The 21,750-nt window shown below is 38.8% G+C and overlaps 1 protein-coding gene across 1 annotated transcript in view; it reads left to right on the top strand.

Moving 5' to 3' along the window:
• LOC143283547 (uncharacterized) overlaps positions 1 to 21,750 on the top strand; it is a 150,337-nt gene extending 128,587 nt beyond the window's left edge. The window contains exons 19-21 of the mRNA XM_076589791.1: positions 3,048 to 3,266; positions 6,478 to 6,538; positions 8,118 to 21,750. Coding sequence (XP_076445906.1) covers positions 3,048 to 3,266; positions 6,478 to 6,538; positions 8,118 to 8,162 — 325 coding nt within the window. The 3' untranslated portion in view covers positions 8,163 to 21,750. The remainder of the gene's footprint in view (positions 1 to 3,047; positions 3,267 to 6,477; positions 6,539 to 8,117) is intronic.

The raw sequence follows: 21,750 nt of genomic DNA, 5'->3' as shown, positions 1-21,750 counted from the left end.
GCGAACTACATGGCCTGCCCAGCGCAGCTGGGCCTGCATCAAGATGGTGTAGATGCTGGGCAAGTTTGCACGAGTGAGCACCTCTGTGTCAGGGATCTTCTCTTGCCACTTTATGCTGAGAAGTTTTCTGAGGCTGGTGGTGTGGAAGTGGTTCAGCTTTTTGGCGTGGCCTTTGTAGACCATCTATGATTCACATCCATAGAGCAGTGTGGTGAGAACTATGGCCTTGTATACTTTGAGCTTCGTCTCCAGGGTGATGCCTCTCCTGTTCCAAACGTTCTTATGGAGTCTGCCGAAGGCAGCGCTGGCTTTGGCGAGTCTGGCATTCACCTCGTCGTCAATGACAACTGTGCGAGAGAGTGTACTGCCCAGGTATGTGAACTTGTCCACCGTGTTCAGTCGTTGATGTTTGGTTCAACGTAAGGCTTTCCTGGAGCTGGCTGGTGCATCACCTCAGTCTTCTTTGTGCTGATTGTGAGGCCAAAGTTGTCACAGGCAGCAGAGAACTTGTCGACACTGTGTTGCATATCAGCTTCGGAGGCAGCATTGAGAGCGCAGTCATCAGCAAACAGGAAGTCATTGACGGTGTCTGTCCTCACCTTGGTTTTTGTTTGAAGCCTCCTGAGGTTAAAGAGTGAGCCATCTGTGCGGTACCTGATGCCAATGCCTACGTCAGTGTCTCTGAAGGCATCTGTCAGCATGGCTGAAAACATGAGACTGAACAGGGTGGGGGCAAGAACACACCCTTGCTTGACTCTGTTGGAGACAGGGAATGGTTCTGAAGTCTCTCCGTTGTCTTGGACTCGGGCCAGCATCCCATCGTGTAGTTGCCGTATGATGGTGATGAACTTTCTGGGACACCCGTACTTCGCCATGATTCTCCAAAGGCCATCTCTGCTAACCGTATCGAAGGCCTTGGTCAGATCGACATACGTGGAGTAAAGGTCGGCATTCTGTTCCTGACACTTCTCCTGGCAAACACCATGTCGATAGTCCCGCGTTCTTTCCGGAAGCCACACTGGTTCTCTGGTAGGAGACCTTGCTCAAGGTGCGCTATGAGATGGTTGAGTAGCACTCTGGCCAGAGTCTTGCCTGCGACGGACAGCAGGGATATTCCACGATGGTTGTCACAGGCCTGACGATTTCCTTTGCGCTTGTACAGGTATATGATGGAAGCGGTTTTGAAGTCCTGTGGAACTGCCTCATGCTGCCAGATGAGCTGGAACAGCTGATGAAGCTTCTCAGTCAGCACCATACCACCTTCTTTGTAGACCTCAGCTGGAATGGAGTCTTAGCCAGGGGCTTTGCCACTGGATAGCAGACGGATAGCTTTCTGGGTCTCCTCCAAAGTTGGAATGGCATCCAACAACTCACTGACTGGCACCTGGGGGAGTCGGTCGATAGCTTCATCATTGATGGTGGAAGGGCGGTTCAGTACGCTGTCAAAGTGTTCAGCCCATCTCTCAAGAATCCCGTTCTTGTCAGTGATTAGGGTAGAACCATCAGCACTGAGGAGTGGAGCAGATCCGGAGGTGGTGGGACCGTAGACTTCTTTCAGGCTGTTACAGAAGTTCTTCATGTCGTTCCTGTCTGCAAAGCCCTGGATCTCATCAGCTTTGTTGCTCAACCAGGAATCCTGCATCTGCCGCAGCTTCAGCTGGATGGTGCTGCGTGCGCTCTTCAGTATGTCTTTCTTTGACTGTGACTTGGGATCTTCAATGTGGGCTCTGTAGGCTTGGCGTTTGTCTTCTAGCAGCTGCTTGATCTCAGTGCAGTTCTCATCAAACCAGTCTTTGTGCTTCCTGACAGAAGGCCCCAGGCACTCCATGGCAGTGTTGTACACCGTCTCATGCAGTATGCCCAATGCTGCCTCCACATTCTGGTTGTCCAGCACGGTGGACTCAAGACGTTCCTCCAGGGTGTCAGCAAAGCTCTGCTTGATGTTGCCTAGCTCAGCTTGTTGACATTCAGGCGTTTGAGTGCTTTCATGCCCTGAGGCCGTCTCTTGGGCTGGATGCAGAGCTTGAGCTTGGAGACGATAAGGCGGTGGTCTGTCCAGCACTCGGCGCTGCACATGGCCCTCGTGACTCATACGTCCTGCCTGTCCCTCTTCCTGACGATGACAGAGTCGATGAGATGCCAATGCCCAGAGCGAGGATGCATCCATGACGTCCTGTTACGGGTAGGGAGGCAGAAGAAGGTGTTTTTGGGAGGCAGAAGATGGTGTTAGTCGAGTTTTTATATCAGACAATTCTAACGCATGTAAGACTTGAGTCAACAAATAAAACGACCCTGAAAATTTTTACTGGGAGATTTATCAGATATTCCAATGCAGACATTATAGCCACTAGTTCTGTTGTAAATATAGATAGCTTACTTTCAAGATAAAGTGACCTTTCAATTTTAATTGCAGGAATTAAAAAAGCTGCACCTGTGTTTTTATTTAAGTACTAAACCATCTGTAAACACCTGGAGATGGTTTTGATACTTTTCATGTTGACTGATTTTTGCATTCACTTTCATATTGTTAATATTTTCATCCTTTTTCTAATCACAGTAGTTTATATCAAAAGTTGGTCTCTGTCTCCCATAATGGCATTGGTGTGGAAGTATGTGCGGCTGCCACATTTTATATATCTATTCCGCAAATTTTGATTAAGTCAGAAGTATATGTTGCTATTGTCATTTGAGATGATATAGGGTTGGCCCTTTTTGGAAAGTCTGTATCTGATCTCATTTTCAACTCCTCTCCAATGTAGTTATCTCTTGCGCTAGCTCTAATTACAAACTTTGATATTATAAGTTCTTGTTAATCATCAAGTGGTAGAATTCCAGCTTCTCTGTATGTTTCCAAGTTTGATGTGTGACTAGAGATACACAGTGCAAGTTTATAAGCTTTACAATCTAAACTTTGTAACTAACATTTTAAGTAAATATTTCGTGGAACTAAAGTACACTTCTTGAAGGTGTGTGTGTGTGTGTGTGCTTCAGTATCTTTCATTCAGTGCATGTGATAGAGTAATTTGTCACATTATTGTTTGTTTCAGGGATCAGTTACGGCAGTTTCGTTTAAGTCTGTTAGAGGTGGGTGGCAGTGGGAGTAAGTCGACATCCACACAGCTGGCAGAGCATAAGGAGTGGCTGCGCCGTTTCCAGGACAGTCACATTGGTTGCCCAGCCAGTGGCAGCTTAAATGTTAACTTCAACATGATCTCTTCTCATGGCCCCACTGGCTTTGGAGGACCTGGCTCCGATTCAGGATCTTTGTATCCTTTCGTTTATCCTTTATGTTTTATTTACTCTGAAAATCTGTCATTTTGGTGTGTGATTTACATGAGATCAGTGTGTTTTATTTGTATGTGTTTGTCTCTGCATGCCTGTGTAGGTGTTGGATAAGATTAACTCCCTCACTGCCACAGTAAATAACCCTTTTTGGATTGCTGTGTGCCGGGCATAATTTTAGCTTTCATGGGTAGGTTCACTTAAGTGTTCACTGCTCATTCATTTACTGAGGTAACTAAGATTTTTGGCATGTTTTTTTCCTCATACCCTTGGTGACAGCATAATGTTATGAAAGAGAGGGAATGCTTATGAATATAAATGTAGGAATGTGTTAATGTATGTTTTAGAGAAAATGAAAATAGTCTGTTATAAGAAATAAAAAGTTTAAAGGGATGGTGGTGTGTAATAATTGAGGTGTTAAAGGAGGGAAATTAGGTGTATGCATATCAACAAGTATCAGCTTAAAACTTCAGCTAGTATTAACTTACAACAATGTAAATGTAGATAACAACATTAATTAAAATACAGCTTCCAACAAAAGAGGGTGGTGTGAGTTTTCATCACTCTCATCATTGTTGGAAATGCTTCCAGTTGGTCCTCCGAAGTCTTCATCACCACTGTCTAGGTTGTTTAGTACTTCTTGTGAAGCTTCCAAAGCACTGTACCACTTGAAAATAAGTCTGCATGTCGAGGTGGGTTACTGAACCGCCATTTTGAATCTCATTATCATGAAGCATCTCTTATCAAATTATTATATCACTCATGGATGATTCTTCCAATGGTCAGTGGGAAAGAAGTATGTTTTAACATCTCTGCGATGGGCTGGACCTATTTATCTCCCATTTAGTTTTCTGAGATTTCTGACGAAATGACTTTGTGAATGCCATGATTATGGGCGGACGAATCTGCCGGAAAGACATTGTGTTAGCCATGAAGCAAGTAGTGAAGAGGTAAAAGGTCATAAATTATGCCTGTGGGTAAAGGGTGGAGATTTTTCTGATCTCCCAGGTCAACATATGTGCCAACCTGCTTTTGCCTGAACTCCCTTCGTGTGTATACGCGAGCAGAAGATCAAATACGCATGTTAAAGATCCTGTAATCCATGTCAGTGTTTGGTGGATTGTGGAAACAAAAACATACCCAACATGCACACCCCTGAAAACAGAGTATGGCTGCATACATGACAGGTTAAAAACAGTCATACACGTAAAAGCCCACTCGCGTATACACGAGTGAACGTGGGATTTGCAGACCACAGACATTGAAGAAGAAGAAGAATGCCTGTTTAAGTGTGGGCATTTGATAAGATTAAGCACCATAGATTATGCCTGTTTTAGTGAGAAGGCATTTGATAAGATTAAGTGCCATAATTATAAGATTAAGTGCCATAATTATGCCTGTATAAGTGTGTAGGCATAAAATAAAATAAGGTGCTATAAATTATGTCTGTTTAACTCACTCCAGACGATGGGCCGGGATTGTGGCCCTACTGTTTACAACTGTTTCAGATGAAGGAGCCTAATCGGGGCTTTATAAAGTTTTATATTTTTGGAGTTGCACCAAATTTGTATGATGTGATAAGCTAAGAATATCTTAACTGACCTTTCCACTCTCCATTGCGACCAATAAATGCAAAATGTGTTGCTGTGCTCGCGAGCAGGAGAGTTATTTTCGCGGTAACTGGTTCACTTGAACAGTGCGTGTTAACAATGGCGTCTGACCCAGTTCCTTCTCAGTCATAAGACAGACAGCAGAATTAGATGAAGGAGCCCTATTGGTGCTATATATCGTTTTGAATTCAGTCTGTTTCAAACTCTGTGTGCTTTCCTGGATTCGTTTACAATTCATCAGTGTGAAATTTTGAACAGAAATTATGGATACTTTCATCATCTCACTGGATCATAGCATGAGAAGGGAGGAAGTTTTATATTTTGTCCCCGACCAACTTGTGATGTTACTGATCAGTTTGAAAGTTTTCAGTTCATAAATTCTAACATTTGATTTTTGGCAATTTATTTCTTACCCATACAAATGGCTCATCTGTGGGGAATATCAGGGGAGCTAACTGGCAGTACCAAGTGAGTTAAGTGAGCAGGCCTTTGATAAGATTAAGTGCCATGATTATGTCTTTTTAAGTGTGTATGTGTTTGGTAAGATTCAGTGCCATGAATTAGGCCTGTTTAAGTGTGTTGGCCTTTGATAAGATTGATTGCCATAAATCAACTCTGATTTTGCATACCCTGAGAGATTATGTGTCTTTGTTCCTGTTTTGGAAGTAGTCATTTGCAGACTTACATTCCCGAAGAGAAATGTTGCGGCTGCAGGATGGCAGGCATTGTCACTAGCCCTGGCTCTGTACTTCCTTGTTTTCTGTCTGCAAGGGTCTGGTGCTCTTCACCCAGTCCTTCAGCCAGTGACTGTTTCAGGTTTTGTTGGTGGATAGCTAGAAAATGAGCGGACCATGAGTCCGTGATCCTAGTAGTGCTCAGGCCAGGTTTTCAGTCCCCCAATACTGAACAAGGAGTTGGATGTGATGAAGGATTCATTTGAGAATTATAAGACAGGCTTATAGCTTCATACAAGCAAAATTAATACTGCAAAATAGAAAACACTGAAAAATACAATCGGCTTTTATCATTTTTTTAAAAAGTCTTTGAAACAGAAAACTATATAACACCCATGACCATCATATAGCATAGAATAAGTCTTGCCATGTTAGGAAAAGAACACATGGACTACATGCTTATAAAAATTGGTTTCAAACCATGTGTCATCTGAGATATAAAAAAAAAAATAAATAAAAAAACAACAACAGCAACAGTGCTACAAAAAAAGTAGTCTCTGGGAAAACTCTTTAAAAAAAAAAGAAAGAAAAAAGATCCACTTTGATAGGTGAAGAAATACACAGAGACCACATCATGGTGACACACAATCCCAAGTTAGAGTAGCCAGGAATTCAATCTGTTAACAGGACTGTGCCGTACAAAAGTGAACACTCACCATCTCTGACTGCTGGCACACATCATGTGAGAGGTGATTTGTTATGTTTCCCTGTCCTTCAGTCATGGATTTTGTTTAAATCACCTCACAACAGGGCCAGAGATAATAAGAAAACATGCCAGACTAGAGGATGATTGATATCCTGTTAGGGTTTTGTTTTTATTGCTGTTTGTTCTTTCCTTAACATTGTTTCAGACTCAGTGTGGGTGCCCTGTCTGGTCCTCGGGTTTCCAACCCTTTGTCATCAACAACTAAGGTCAGTGCTCCAAGGCTGGAGCTGGATGAGAACAATGAGATCCGCATTAGGGAAGGCTGAGCCTGCATCCACCTACCACATGGATGTTTTTGTGTCAGCATTTTACTGCAGACAGTCACACAAGTGACTGCTGCTGGTCAGTCTTCCTCCAGGAACAATTAGTAACAAGGCTGTTGCTTGAGATCAACACAGTGATAGTCAGTCGAGGACTGCAGTTTTATTAGAAATAGTGGGTTTGTTTGTCCTTTGAATGAAGCTGTTTCAAATTTGAATCTGCATTATCCTGTATGCATGTGGGGGAAAAGTAACAAAACAATTGTTAAATCAGGAATAAGTGATTAAATCAAAGAAGTAAATAAATGAAGAAGTAACACAGTCCAAAGATACCATCTGCACAAGTATGCATGTACTATGTAAGTGCCACTGACAGCAGAGCAGTAGTCTGTGGGCCAGATGTGATGAGCAGCTGGGTTTGTCTTGTGATATCTGCTGCTGGCAGTATCTTGATTACATCTGGTTTTGAAATAAAAGGGAATGATTCAGATTGTATCAGAAGTGTATGTGTATCTGATTATAAATGCATTTCTGTAGATGAGGAGACATGTAAATGTTAGCTCTCATTCCAACTTTCAAGACATAAAAGTGAACATACAAATAAATTTCAATAAAATCAGGATATATATTTGAATGGATATAAAAGATATATTTCAGACTCTTTTTTATTTTTTTTATTTTTTTTTTTAGTAGTAGTACAATATTGGTGTAAATGACAACTGATGTTTACGAATGAACCAAATTTAGCAAGATTTGTTCTAATATTTTGGTGAATCAGTTTTGAAGTAGATTAAAGGCTGTCAGAATTTTGAATGTATCCTGACTTTGGAAAAAGCACGGTTCAATTTCCAATTTTAAACTTGAACAAAATCTTGTAATGAAAACATGTTCCAGTCTGTCCTAACTTTTTCTTACAAAGGATTATATGTTTTAGATGTAACATATTTCAGGTATTTTCCACATTTTTTGCTGGATGGCACTGCACAGCATCTACAGTTAACCAGAAACATACATATATGCACCACAGACACAAACACACGCACATATACACACTCGCACCACATACACTCACACAGCACACATTCTGCACACTGCTTGCATGCATGCACACCACATACATGCATGCACACTGTATGAATTGCACAGCCACCATGACATGGCATGCACCACACACTCTGTATTCACCCACACTCACAAGACACAAGGAATTATTTTTTGTTAGTATGTGCATAACTTGCTTTCTGCTGAAGTAAAAAATGTGTACTTGTTGGCAGTTGATTTTTGGCAGTTGATTGACAGTATTTATGTGTATACATTATTTTTTGAAATGACATGTACAGCCAGTTTTGTTGGGCTTTTTTTTTCTCAACAAATGTTCAAATTGACTTGTACTTCAAGGTTTTGTCTGAATTATATTCAGTATTGTGACAGATGAAGGTATCTTATACAAAGCTGTGATATTAATGCCACAGATCTCTCAATACCAATTTTCTGTTTGTGTATAATGTTTCACTTATTCTTTTAGGTGTTCACCTGCAATCAGAGGCAGGAAATGCTGTCCAGAGCATAATTGTGTAACCGCCAGAACTGACCTCATCCACTCTTAATTGCACCATGTCTGTTGACTCATGTTGACTGAAGCTACATATTGTCACAGACAGCTGAGGTATGCAGTAAGCAAGACTATGACATCAAGAGGACAGTGTTCACAAAAATAAATGTAACAGTGTGTTCACAAAAATAAATGTAACAGTTTACTTCTATGCTTGACCTGTTCTATTGGTTTTGTCAGAGAATGTATCAACCCAGATGGTCTGTGATAGAATATATTCCGTATTTGCATATTGCCGTTTTACTCTTTTGTCTCAACAGCTTCCTTTTAGATTTTAAATTTCTGAATAGAATAGTTATTCATAAGGGGAAGAGGGAAGGGCAAGGAAGGAAGGTGGTGCAAGGGCTTTTTTTTTTTCTTCTTTTTAATATGGTTATTAACCAGAACTTGAAGTGAAATGTCAACAACAACAACAACAACAACAAAAAACTGAATGAGACTTGCCAAGAAATATCAAAAAGTGCATATACATGCACAGTCACATATGTTCTGAAATCAGAAATGGCGTTGAACGTTGACATCTGCCCAGGTTGTCAAATTAAAAATTGTCTGTGGTTATACAGAAGTAATAAACATGAAAATGAATGGTTTCCTTCAGTCCAGGAATGAATAAACTTTCACTTGATAATGTGTTTTTTCATTGGAAATGTGGAATTGGCTGAAAAAGTTGATCTAAACATGATTGGAAGCATTGGTTTACCTTGAATTTTTGTGACACATCAGTAGGGAAGTACTGAAGAATTTATAGCGCACTGCTATTCAGCTGAAAATTCTCTCTGATTTCACACAACTTGTGTGCAGAAACCTGTACAATCTACAACAATGCATTGCAAGGTGCTGTTGTGCTTGCAAATTGAAAAAGCTCACTTTGATTTTCAGTAGGATGATCATCGCTGTTTGTCCTGAACTTTGACCTTACCTAATTTTTCCAGCAGTTACACAAACTTTGCGTATGAATAAAATTATAATAAAAATATGATGCCATGTGATATGTTCTTCAAAATGGTTTTGCCCAGTACCTACTCAATGAATAATACTTGACTGTTCGCAAGAAAATGTTGAAAACTTGGGTTGAAATATGTTTTAGAAATGAACTGTTGACCCCAAGGCTGCCTATATGATGAGATAACTCGCCAGCGAAATATTCTGACTTTTCCCTGGTTTGTATTCATTTTTTTGACAAAAATACTGGTAGCTTTAGCTTGGGGAATTTTTCTAGATTCTGTTGATAGCTAGAAACCCCTTCTACATCATGAGGCAGTCCCTTTATTTGAATGCTTTGGTTGGGTTACTGCCACAGTGTTTTGCCTGCTCAGCAAAATGTCGGACACCATGCTCAAGCTATGCAATCGTGGTGCACAAAATCAACCAAGATTGCTTTCTTTAGCTGATGCTCAGAAAAAATTGAAGTGTCAATTCGAAGATAACAGTGTTGAACTTTTATTGGATGATTCAATAGAAAATAAAGGGAGCAATAAAGAGACTGGCCAAGATATGACAGTGAGTGAGTGATACTGGCTGTACAGAGCAGACAACATTAAATGTGATTGAATTATTAACAGTACACATTGTGAGCAACATTCTTGGCACTGAGCCAATGCAGACTGAGGAGAACTGGATAAAGTGTACTGGGTCAGAGGGGTGGAAGAGGAGGGGGGTGAAGGCTGAGGGGGCATGGCCTCACATCTGTATACATTATCACTTAGAGTAGTCACAATAAATTCTGTATATGTCTCTTTTTATTGTAGTTGTTCTTGTATAATTTTTATTATCCATTTGTCCAGAAAAATGTATATTATTATGCAGATTACCTGAGTGATATTTGTAATAAGTTGAAAATGTGACAGAAATCAAAACACTGATTCCAAAATAATTGCATGCCATTGAAAATACACAAAATTGGAAAACATCATGTGTTTTGTATTCTTCATTCATTTACCTTTCAGAAATTATATATACTTTTATGGATCTGTCTCTAGTACAAAGCGCACAGAATTAAAAAAAATATATATATATATATATCCTTCGCTGGCTGTTGCTTTTGACTACACACGGAAGCTCATGTGGGTCGTCCACGACCCATACCTTTAAAGAGACAAAAACCTGTATATTCCTCGAAAGCCTGTGTGGATCGTGCATGACCCATACTTTGTAAAGAGACAAAAACCTGTATAATCCTCCAAAGCTTATAACAAAATATAGAAAAGGAAAACATATCGTAACAACTGATTACACACACACGCACATACACACACTCACACACACGCACACACAACTGATCACACACACAAACACGTAACACCACATGCACATTCATACAACCCCTACTTATGCACACATATATAGATAGAGAGGGAGAGAGACTGAGACACAGAGAGAGAGAAAGACTGAGACAGGGAGAGAGAGACAGACAGCGAGACAGAGAGAAAGAGAGAGAGAGAGAGATGACTCATAGCATCCTATACAGGCACAATCAAAGATATTCAGTCACACAGGTACATGCTGTTAGAGAAAGGGATGGAAGAGGGTTATAGCTGAAGACAGGCGAAAGGGATGGGGTGGGAAGGGGGGTGGGTAGTGGGAGAGTAGTGGGGTAGTGAGGCTATTGAAAGTAAAACTTCTTTATTTTCCTTCACTAATTGCAGTTTAAACCTTCTGAAATCACAATTAAAAAGGTATGGGTCGTGCATGACCCACACGAGCTTTTGAGGGGTGACCACGTTTTTTCCTCTTTAAAAAGCATGGGTCATACACGACCCACACAAGCATCCGTGTGTAGTTAAAACACCACCTTTAATTACTCATTAACTAATTAATGAATTTTTTTCATTTTGGGGCAAAAGTTGGCCTTTTAGGTGCAGGAAGCATTTCTGAAATTTCGTAGAAAAATATTAAGAATTGGCTGAGATATTTGCGTTTTTCTACCCTTCTGGGTCATGTACGACCCACGATAGCCAGCGAAGGTTAAATATATCTTTTTGTGGGGTAGGGAACCGGAATAAATTTCATTTAAATCGTATTTCCCTGGCAGCAAAAGGGTTAATATGACTGGACAGTGTATTGATTGGATTGTTTGATTCATTTTTTATCTCAAATGCTAAGATGCATTGTTTTCCACATTCTAGCAACATTGGTTTTGTCATTATAGCCCCGTGTGCTATGAAATGATGTGACCAACAGTATAAAGATTATTTGTTAAAACAAAATATTCAATGTCTGAATACATTGTTCAAAGAAAGGAAAAAAACAACAAACATGTATAAGTTAATGACAAAATATGTTTTGATATGAACAAAGTTAGTCCATGTAAAGATTCTGCATATGTGTGTGTGTGTGTCCTCCATAGTTCTTTTGTTGACCATGTGTAAAGAAAGTGAGTCTGCAATCATCCTCTCTGTGTGTGTGTGTGTGTGTGTGTGTGTTTAATGACCCAGCTTGTTTGTGTGTGTGTCTTCCAGTCTTTTAAATGACTCACTTGTGTAAACTGAGTGAGTCTGTAATCATCATGTGTGTGTGTGTGTTTGTGTGGTAAAGTTTAAAACTGGCATTTTCTCAACTACTACAATTGGCATGGGGACAAACTTAGTAGGGTCGTAGGTCAATATCAGTGAAATCATCCTCTTTATGATGATATAACAAGCTGGGTGAGAGTTCAGAGGTCAAGTTTGTTATTCATCAAAGTAGCAAAAGTTTGTTATAGACTGTACCTGAAATCAAAATTGGTCTTTTTGTTTGTCATGGGTACAGCATGATTTCATATAGCAGTTCAAAAACAGAGGTTAATGGTCAAGGTATATGGCATATAATGTTTATATGAACACATTCTCCGTGCAAGAGAGAGGTCTTATGCACAATATTCATAGAATTTCAAACTAAAATCGTTGTTTTGTTTTGTTTTTAATTCAATTTTCATTAAACATGGTATTGTTTTTGTTTTTGCCAGAACATGACTGCTTTGTAAATTTAGATGTCACAAGGTCACATCACTGTATATGTCATTTTGTTTTTTTTTTCATGATTCTTTTGTTGGATTCAGTGGGTATCACATATGAGTCTGGAAGGCGTTTTATATCATCTTTCTGTGGACACAGCCTTGCAGTTTTTACTTCTGCCTCACTCTTTTTACTGCCTAAATAGCTTTAATTTTAGGCTCTTGCAGTATAAAATGTTAACAAATCATCAAATCACTCTTAACATCCTTCATCATTCATGGGTTCTCTGGGACTGAGGGTCATGAGAAAATAATTGCCCAAATAAGGACAGACAGGATAAAGACTCTTTAGAAATGTGAATCATCATTGACTGATGCCATGGAGTTTGTGTTGTACAATGTGACTTTGGATGAAGGTTAATGATACTGTGGGGTTCTTTTCTGTCTTTCTTGCTTCCCAGCTTTCTCTTGGTGGAATATGCTTTCTCTGTGTATTGTAACTACACCCCATCTTTTAATAAAAAAATTTGTATGCTGTTTTAAGTGGAGGAGGAGAGATCTGTTTTATATGTGTTGAAAGCTTGTGGTTTTATTTTTACAGTTTGTAAGACTCTGATTTGTGCATTCAGACATACTGATGTGCAGATTGTTTTAATGTATATGAGAGAAAATTTTCCAGTTGCTCCCAGCTTTGAATTTACATGACAGTTTTTTTTCTTCAGAAACAGAGTGCAGTGAAAGAACACAGGAGATAGGTTTGTCATGGAGAAACATGATGTTTTGATATTGCAGCAAGGCATCTGGGATTATCATCTATACATTCAACTGACGCTTTTGTCTTCTTCTCAGCATTATTTTTTCAGTTCTTCTGTTCTCTCTTTTTATCTCTCTTGTTGTGTGTGTGTGTGTGTGCACATATACTACATCCTGCATGTGTGCATGAATAAACTGCTGGTTGTTATCTGTGTACATATAGCCAGTATCACTTATAGTAAACAGATTATTTGAATTTAAAGAAAAAAAACTTTTTATTGTTCTTTCTTTGGGTGTAATAATCCCTTCCCTACCTCTGTCTTTTGGTTTCCAATTTTCTTCCTTTTTCCCTTTACATTGTTACTTTTAAGCTGTCATGTTTCAGAAATTGACTTTTTAACTATAGATCCTCAACAGCTGACATATCTTTGTCATGACTGTCACATCAGCAGATAATGGGATGTTGACTGCCTGCAAAGAAGAACACAGAAAGCAGCAATGTGATTACCATTATCAGTGTTCCCGTTCCTTCTGGGGGTTTTTTTGACAAAGTATGCTCATTTCACAGAGAGTATTACTCATCATTTTGATTTTTTTTAAAATTAATATTCGTTGTTTTGATTATGTGTTTACATTCACACATTAAACAGGCACTACTTTGACTTTGCCATTAATGTAGTGAGGAAATGTGATATGGAAGAAGTAGATGGAGATGATAATTTTGAGACAGAAATATGCAGAAGACCTTTAAATTCTAACAACTGTTTTCGTGCTCACAAAAAGTGGGTAAAATCTGGATAAGCATATCAACAGCATGAACTTTATCACAGTATGAAAAAGGGGGCTGGCAAATACCAACAAAATAAGATAAACAGATGAAATGTCATAGGGAATGATCATGTGTGTCATTATCTGTTAAACTGGCAAATACACCAGGGTTGAACAAACATTTTTAACAATCACATGAGAACAAAATGTTTGTAATGCAAGTCTGACATTTCATTTCATTGCCATTTGGCCATCATCATGTACAGCATTGTTCCAGTCTTACAAATGCTTTCTTGATATCCACAAAAGCATCATATAGTTTTTTACCTTTTCTGTTAAGACAAATCTGGATTATATCATTGAGAGTGAATATATGATCAACAGTAGAGTAATGTAGGGCACCCTTCATGAACACCAACAGGACAAGCAAAATAGTCTGAGATGATAGTTCACCATTACACATGACAATAGAGAATTATGATGATGGAGTCTCCCGTCGGACAGACGGATGAGTAGACAGGCAGGCTTATCTGTCGGTGTGTGTCCTCATAGGGAGAAAAGGCCGATTCTGGATGTGCAGCACTTCCCACAGGTGTTGCAAGGGAAAACGTCACCAGAAGTTGAGTCCTGCTTCCTTTGCTCACACTTCTCCTTAATGGCCAGTGTTTTCTTGTTTTCAAACATCTTTATGCCACTAGAGCACAGCATCCTCCAGCGAGAGCGATCAAGGGCATCAGTTTCCCAGGGTGTTTGAAGGGCTAGCTTGTTGTTCCAACATTAGCCTGGTTGCCTGACCAGCACAGGTGACTTTTTTAGTGAAGAGGAATTGTGCAGTCCCTTCCCCACTCTCTCGCCTACCGATGCTCACAGTCCCACAGGTGCAGATACTGCTACGTGTAGAACGGTCTCGGCAGGTGCAGGTTTTTTCTTCGGATTTCCGTCTCCTAGGAGGACTTACAACCAAGGATAAGAGCCCCCCCCTGCCCTTTGGTCATCCTCTTCCGCCTTCTTAGCCATTGGGAAAGTTTTCCTCCTCCACCTGGTCATAGAGAATTATACACAGCCTTAAATGAACATAAAAACATTCCTGTTATTTCATTGATTTTGATACATTCTAACAATCTTTCTTGTCAAACAGAAGCAAATGCATTCTTAAAATCCATAAAACCAGTGTTAAGTTTTTGACCTTTTTGTTTTAGACAAATCTGGACTATAGCATAGAGAGTGAATATATGATCAACAGTAGTGTTCCATTTTTTAAGAATTGCTTGACATTCAGATATGAGCTTATTGTCTTCTGACCACAAAGATAAGTTAGAATTCAGCTCGGCTGTGTAACATTTAGATATTATACTTAGGAGTGACACCCCTCTGTAATTATCTACATCTTCTATGTCACCTTTTTTTTATGGAACAGTATAACAATAGCCTCAAACCATTCCTGTGGATACTCATATTCATTGAGAATAGTATTGAATAGTTTTGTCAAAAAGGAAATAATTTCTTTCCCATTTACTTTCAACATTTCTGCACTTAAACATCAATACATGCTTTGCCTTTAAAAAAAAAAAAAAAGGGGGGGGAGGGGGTTGGGGGGGGGGGGGGGATTTTACATCCTCTTGTGTTCTTGCTCTAAAATCTTTTCTGGCTCTTCAAATTGATCAGCCACTGGAACGTCATGACTGGAGTCATCTGTGTTGTTTCAAAAAAAAATTCTTAAAATGGTCATACCGCATTTATTTTACGGTTGCAAGTTTGTTTTTGTTTTTTCTATTTTTTTCTATATCCCGTACTTATTATTTCTTGCCAAATACTTTTGGATCCAAGGAATTTGAGTTGAGAAAAGCAGCCCAGTCTCTTTTGAAACTACATTTCTTCAGCATCAGATGTTTATAAATACAACTTTAGTGCTTGAACATAATCTTTCTTATCATCATCACCCTTTCATATTTGAAAAATATTTAATTTCCTACTGGTACATTCCTATGCTTCTTTAAATTCATCATCAAACCATTCTGAGTGTTGGTTCTGCAACCTTGCCACTTCCAGCATTATTAAGACATTTGACAAACATGGTTAAAACTTCATTTTTATAATGTTCAAGAGTATCACTGTTTGCAGCATATTCTGAACATCATTATGTTTCCATTTTCTTATATACTCTGCCTCTTTCTCTGCTTTCCATATATTTTCATGAGCATTCTAGAATTCTTTGTTGATGAGTAAGAGAAAGAATGTGTGTTTCACCACGGAATTTTGAAACTGGCAAGGAACAGTAGCAGAAGATAGAAAATCATAACCTCTTCAGTTGGTGATAGAAATGAACATGTTAGTGTCTTAATTTGTGATTAAAGTTTGTGTAGAAATATGCTTTTTATGAATAACTTATTTAATCAGATTAGTTTGTTGTATCTTGGGATTTCCTTATTGACTTCAATTTGTTTTGTGTTATTTACTGAATTTATGGAAATTTTTTTTAGTAATGTTAAGCATACAAAAATACTGTAGCACGTAAATTTTACATTAAAAAAAAAAGGATGGATGATCTGAGTAGTGAGACAAGACAAACATCAGTTTTCTTGCAAATTAAACCATTTTCTTTCACAGTATCTTAAATTTCATTCTATGTTGCTGAAATAGACTAGGCTGAAGCTGATGACTGGTTATGATGATGATAATAATAATAATAGTAATGCACATTTATATAGCACCCTTTCTCTCTAAGAGCTCAGGGAGCTTTGAATAAAAGAAAAGGTTACAAATTACATGAACCATTCATGACCACTCTTTCTCAAAACCCCTCCCATCTCCTTCCCCGCTCTCCCTCTCTCATTTGTCATGCATCCAAAGTGAGCTGACAAGGATGGTGCTGGAGAAGAAGGAAGCTGAGACTTTTTATAGGTTTTAAAAAGATGAGGTTTTTAGTGAAGAGCTAAAGGCAGAGATAGAATCAGATGCACTGATATGATGAGGAAGGTTGTTCCAGATATGAGCAGCAGCAAAGAGGAAAGAACGTTCATCATAGATTCTTGTATTGACATGAGGAAGTTTCAGAAGGTAACAGCCGGATGATAAGTGGAGAGTTCTTGAGGGAGTGTAAGCACTGATTAGGTCAAAAAGATAGGAAGGTCCTGCAGAATGGAAAGCAGAATAGGAGAGACATGCAACTTAGTATAAATTTTAATTCTCGTTTCAATGGGGAGGTGGGGAGAAATGTGGTCAGTATGTGGGCCTCAGACAGGCAGCATTGTTTAGAAGTTTTTGAATTCACTGAAGATTTTGTGGACAGCCTGTGAGAAGAGAATTACAGTAGTTGATTCATGACAGCACAAAAGCATAAATAAGATCTTTGTACTTTCATCAGAAAGGTACTGATGGATAGAGTTAATTTGATGAAGTTCACAGTTGACTGTGCATATCAGATTGACTACCTGAGCATGCATACTGAGGTTTGACAGAAAAATGACTCAAGATTCTGTGTTGATTTAGAAAACTGAACTGTGGCATCACCAACCAGAACAGAGGCAGGGAAAGAAACAGATGTGGACATTCTTATACTTTGTAGAGGAAATAATTATAGCTTCAGTTTTGTCATCATTTAACGAATGTCGAATGTCATCAAAAATGCAAACTTGCGTTGACTGAATCAGACTATTTGGTTAGGTTCTGCAGACTTTTGTAGCTGAGCATCATCAGCAAAAGAGTGGTGAGGAACAGAATGACCAGAAATGACATCAGAAAGAGGAGCAGTGCACAGAACAAACGCAATGGGGCCCAGGACAGAGCCTTGTGGCACACCATACCATGATACAAGATCAGGGTTGGATCAGACTTAAAAGTTGCTAACAGCGACGATCTGGAAGTGGCAGGGTAGGTAGGAAGAAAACCATTTCAGAACTCTTGAATGAATCCCAAATACATGTTCAAGTCTGGAAAGGAGTATACTGTGGTCTGTTGTGTGAAATGCAGCCCACATATTGAGTAAGCTTAACACAAACAGTTTGACATCACCAACAGACAAAAGTTTTTGGTCTTTGTGATCCAGAGTAGCTTTCTTTAGCAGGGGCTTAACAAGTGCAGTTTTGAATACATCAGGGAAGACACCAGAAATTAAAGAATGAGTTATGATTTTTGTTGGCACAGGCAAACAATATCTAAATACTCCTACAGTAATGGTGTCAGAGTCACATGTTTTTGGAGTGGACTTTTTCAACACACGGAGCATATCTTTCTCTGATACAGGTGGAACAAGAAGTAAGTTATTTTCCTGTTTGACAGACAACAAAGACACCACAAAGCGGAAAGCAATGCTTTTCAGTTGACGTCACAAAGCAGACTTTTCTGGTGTCAAAAAGTTAACTTTCACTTTGTGGTGTGTGTGTGTTGAGTGCTTTATAGTAAGGCTTGCAGTCCACATCAACAACAACAAAATTCACATAACTAATCTTGATTACCCAATCTCTTGATTATCAATATGTGGCAGAATGTATAAACATTGTATAACTAGCTCAGACAACGCCACAAGAACCAAAATCAGCCGATGGAAATTTGAACATGTGATTACAGTGTGCAATGACAGACCAGACACCAAAGGTATCATCTTTGGAGAAAACACCACTTATGTGGGTTGTATAGTAAGAATTGTTGACCTCAACCCCATTCAGGAAAATCAGGAATTGTTGAAAGTTAAGATTTAAATTTGACAACAGTTTTCTTTGGAGATATTAATCACACAGATGCCCAACCTGGTTTTGCAATAGATTCCAGTAAAACGTGTTCGGTTATCCTTTGAAGTGATGTTACAGTAGACAGGGTGAATGTATTTGACCATGCACATTTTAGGGGCTTTGTTTCGCGCATGTCTTTTTTTTTAGTGGTAATCAAACATAAATAATCTGTGTTTTTATCAAAAATACTGTGTGTTCTTAAGTAGACTGTCAGGATTTGCTGTGATGGGAGTAAAGTATGCCTTTAGTTGTATTCACTTTCTCCTTCTGTTCACAGTCTTGGTGTAATCCTAGACCAGTCTCTTTCCTTCCAACAGCACATTTCGAATATCTGTAAAGTTGCCTATTTGGAACTGCGTAGAATCAGCTCTATCCGCCACTGTCTCTCAACCAATGCAACCAAGACACTTGTATGCTCTCTGGTTCTCTCAAGATTGGATTACTGCAACTCTCTTTTGGCCGGCCTTTCCAAATATCTGTTAGACAGACTCCAACGAATTCAGAATAACGCTGCCAGACTCATTTGCAGAGCTTCTAAATTTGACCATGTTTCTCCTCTCCTTCAGTCTCTCCACTGGTTGCCTGTTTCTGATCGAATAAGCTATCCACTCTGACCTTTTCTGCAGTCAACGGATCTGGCCCCAAGTATCTTTCTGAACTCCTCCATATCTATACCCCGTCTCGCCAGCTCCGTTCTTCCTCTGATACTTGACTTCTCAGGATACCTCACATCAGAAGTAAGACCTATGGACACAGATCGTTTTCTTTTCAATCGCCAAAGACGTGGAACAATCTCCCTGATAACCTCCGTCATTCTGATTCCCTAGCATCTTTTAAATCTCGTCTCAAAACTCACCTTTTCCCTCAGCAATAAGTTCAACTGTGGCAGGTCCACTTCCTTTGCGTTAGCTGTGCTTGATTTGACTATGTATACATATGTATGTGTACATAACTACATGCATGTATATGAATGTGTATTGTGTGTGCGTGTGTTTATGTAAGTTTGTGCCTGCCTATTTGTGCATATGTGTTAGGGTAGCTGTTAGATACACATGTATGTTAAAATATACGTATGCAGTGTGTGTGTGTGTGTGTGTGTGTATGTAACATAGATGTAATGTTTTATGTTAACAAAAGCGTTTTTGTAAATCACCTAGAGCAGATTTCTGGATAGTGTGCTATTAAGTATCCATTATTATTATTATTATTATGCAGTTTTTTTCTGTTTCTTTTTAATTATATGACACACATGTGTGAAATATAAATTTAAAAAACATGTAAACACTCACTTGTATTCCCTTATAGTTTGTCATGGAATTCTGTTGTAATCTATAATGAATATCTTCAAATTTCTACTTACTCAATCCGTCCATTTTACATGAAGATGAGGGTGTATTGTTAATGGTTCTTTATTTCTTTTAGTCATTCTTTTAATTTCAACATTTCTTATTTACACTTTGATTTATCAGAGTAGTTTGAATGTGTATTCCTGTGTAAAACTTCACTAAATCATCTTTGCCCATGGAAAGAAAATAAACTGGTACCCTGCAAACTAGAGTGTGTTCCATTTCTGTGAGCTGGCTGAAATGACTGAGACAGAGGTGATAGCCAGTACTGATTTGTGGAATACCCTACAGTAGATATTTATTTTTCTTCTTGTGTTTGGCAAAACTGGGAACCTCAGCCCATTTTTGACTCACTTGTGTAAACAAAATGAGCCTATGTTATAACCCAGTGTTTGGTTGTGTGTGTGCGTGTGTGTGTGTGTCTTTGTGTCCGTGGTAAACTTTAACATATCCATATTCTGTGGAAATACTTTGTCTGCCAATTCCAAATTTGGCTTGAACATAGCATGAAAAAAAATCTTCACAGTTGTATGAATAATAGGTTGTAAGTCTCCTGAATTAAGCCATATTTCCAGATTATTAACAGTTTATTTCGTTGAGATTCGTTCTGAAATCTGAAAATTCTAAAAACCACTTGCCACGGAGTTGCTAAAAGGTAGGTTGTAGATGACATGACCTCATTTTTCTTGTTCACAATTAAAAGGAAAGAAATACAAATTCTGCACAGAACTCATACTGTGTGTTTACTGCATATAAAAATTCTAAAGTGGGCACTGAAATAACTGGAATGAACATAAAAGAAAAATTGAATCGATCATTTCTTTCAGCCCGTTGTAGACTGGTTCGTGCAGATCTGGAGATCTAGTATGTGTTGCGATGTGCTTGAAGCAATGGCAACGTCTCCTTTACCGCCGAAATGAACAATAATTGAGATATATAATAAAACACACAAAAAACATGATTGAAATGGTGTTATTACATCCAATACAATCAGGTCTATTTATCGCACAAAGAAGAAAACAACAATGTTGCTTTAAAATAAATAGTAAATTTAGTCAAATGACGTTAGATGCGCCACAGCAGTGGGAAATAGTCTGCTTGCTTTAGACCTAAACATGCATGGTCCAGTGCCGCTCGCATGCCTATCTTTTATTTTCTTTTTTTTTTCTCCCAAGCTTATTTTTATATCTCATATTTAATACAGAATACTTTTTAACGATTTTTTTTTCTCCTCATGATTCCTTTGGATAAAGCAGGAAGCACAATTGAGTCTTGAAGGCTCTTGTTTAAAAATGTATTTTAATGTTTTATTGTTTGTATGGATAAGGAGGAAGATGGCAGAATGGCTAAGGAGCTTATCTGTCAATACAGTGTCCCATCAGGGTCTGGGTTGAATCTCAGTCTCACCCTTTGTCCCAAGTTTGACTGGAAAATGGAACTGAGAGTCTGGTCATTTTGATGAGTAGATAAATTGAGATCCCATGTCCCTGAAACATAAGTGTTATCCTCTTGCAAAATTCTGTGGACCAAATCCACTGTTTTGCTTTTCTTACCATATTGCTTATATATATGTAAACGTATGAACATGGTTTGTTTACCGCTGTTAAAACACTTCTTTTCATTTACTTTAACTGAAATTCAATAAAAGATGAATATGTTCATGCCTCTAGAGTAGTTATTTTTTTCTCATTTGTGATTTTCTGCTTCTCACAACTTCAGTCCTCCTTTGTTTATCTGCCTCTCTTTGTCACTCTCTTCCTCCCCTCCACCAATCTATCTCTCTCTCTCTCTGGCTTTCTCTCATTCTGTTTGACAAGTCCATTGCTTTAGTATTTCTGAATGCTGATGCTATGGTCTGCTTTTTTATGTTTTATGAGAGTCATGTCTTTTTCTGTTTCTTTCAGTCTCTGTGATACCGAGTTGACATGACTGTTGTCTCTCTGTGCATTAAGTCTTGCCTTGCCTTGCCTTCCCTAGGTCCCTTAGCTCTGTGAGAAACCGTAAGGGCACCACAATGTTGA

Source organism: Babylonia areolata, chromosome 6 (genome assembly GCF_041734735.1).
Source record: "Babylonia areolata isolate BAREFJ2019XMU chromosome 6, ASM4173473v1, whole genome shotgun sequence".
NCBI classification, from domain to species: Eukaryota; Metazoa; Mollusca; class Gastropoda; order Neogastropoda; family Buccinidae; genus Babylonia; species Babylonia areolata.
This window is presented reverse-complemented; position numbering and strand designations above follow the sequence as displayed.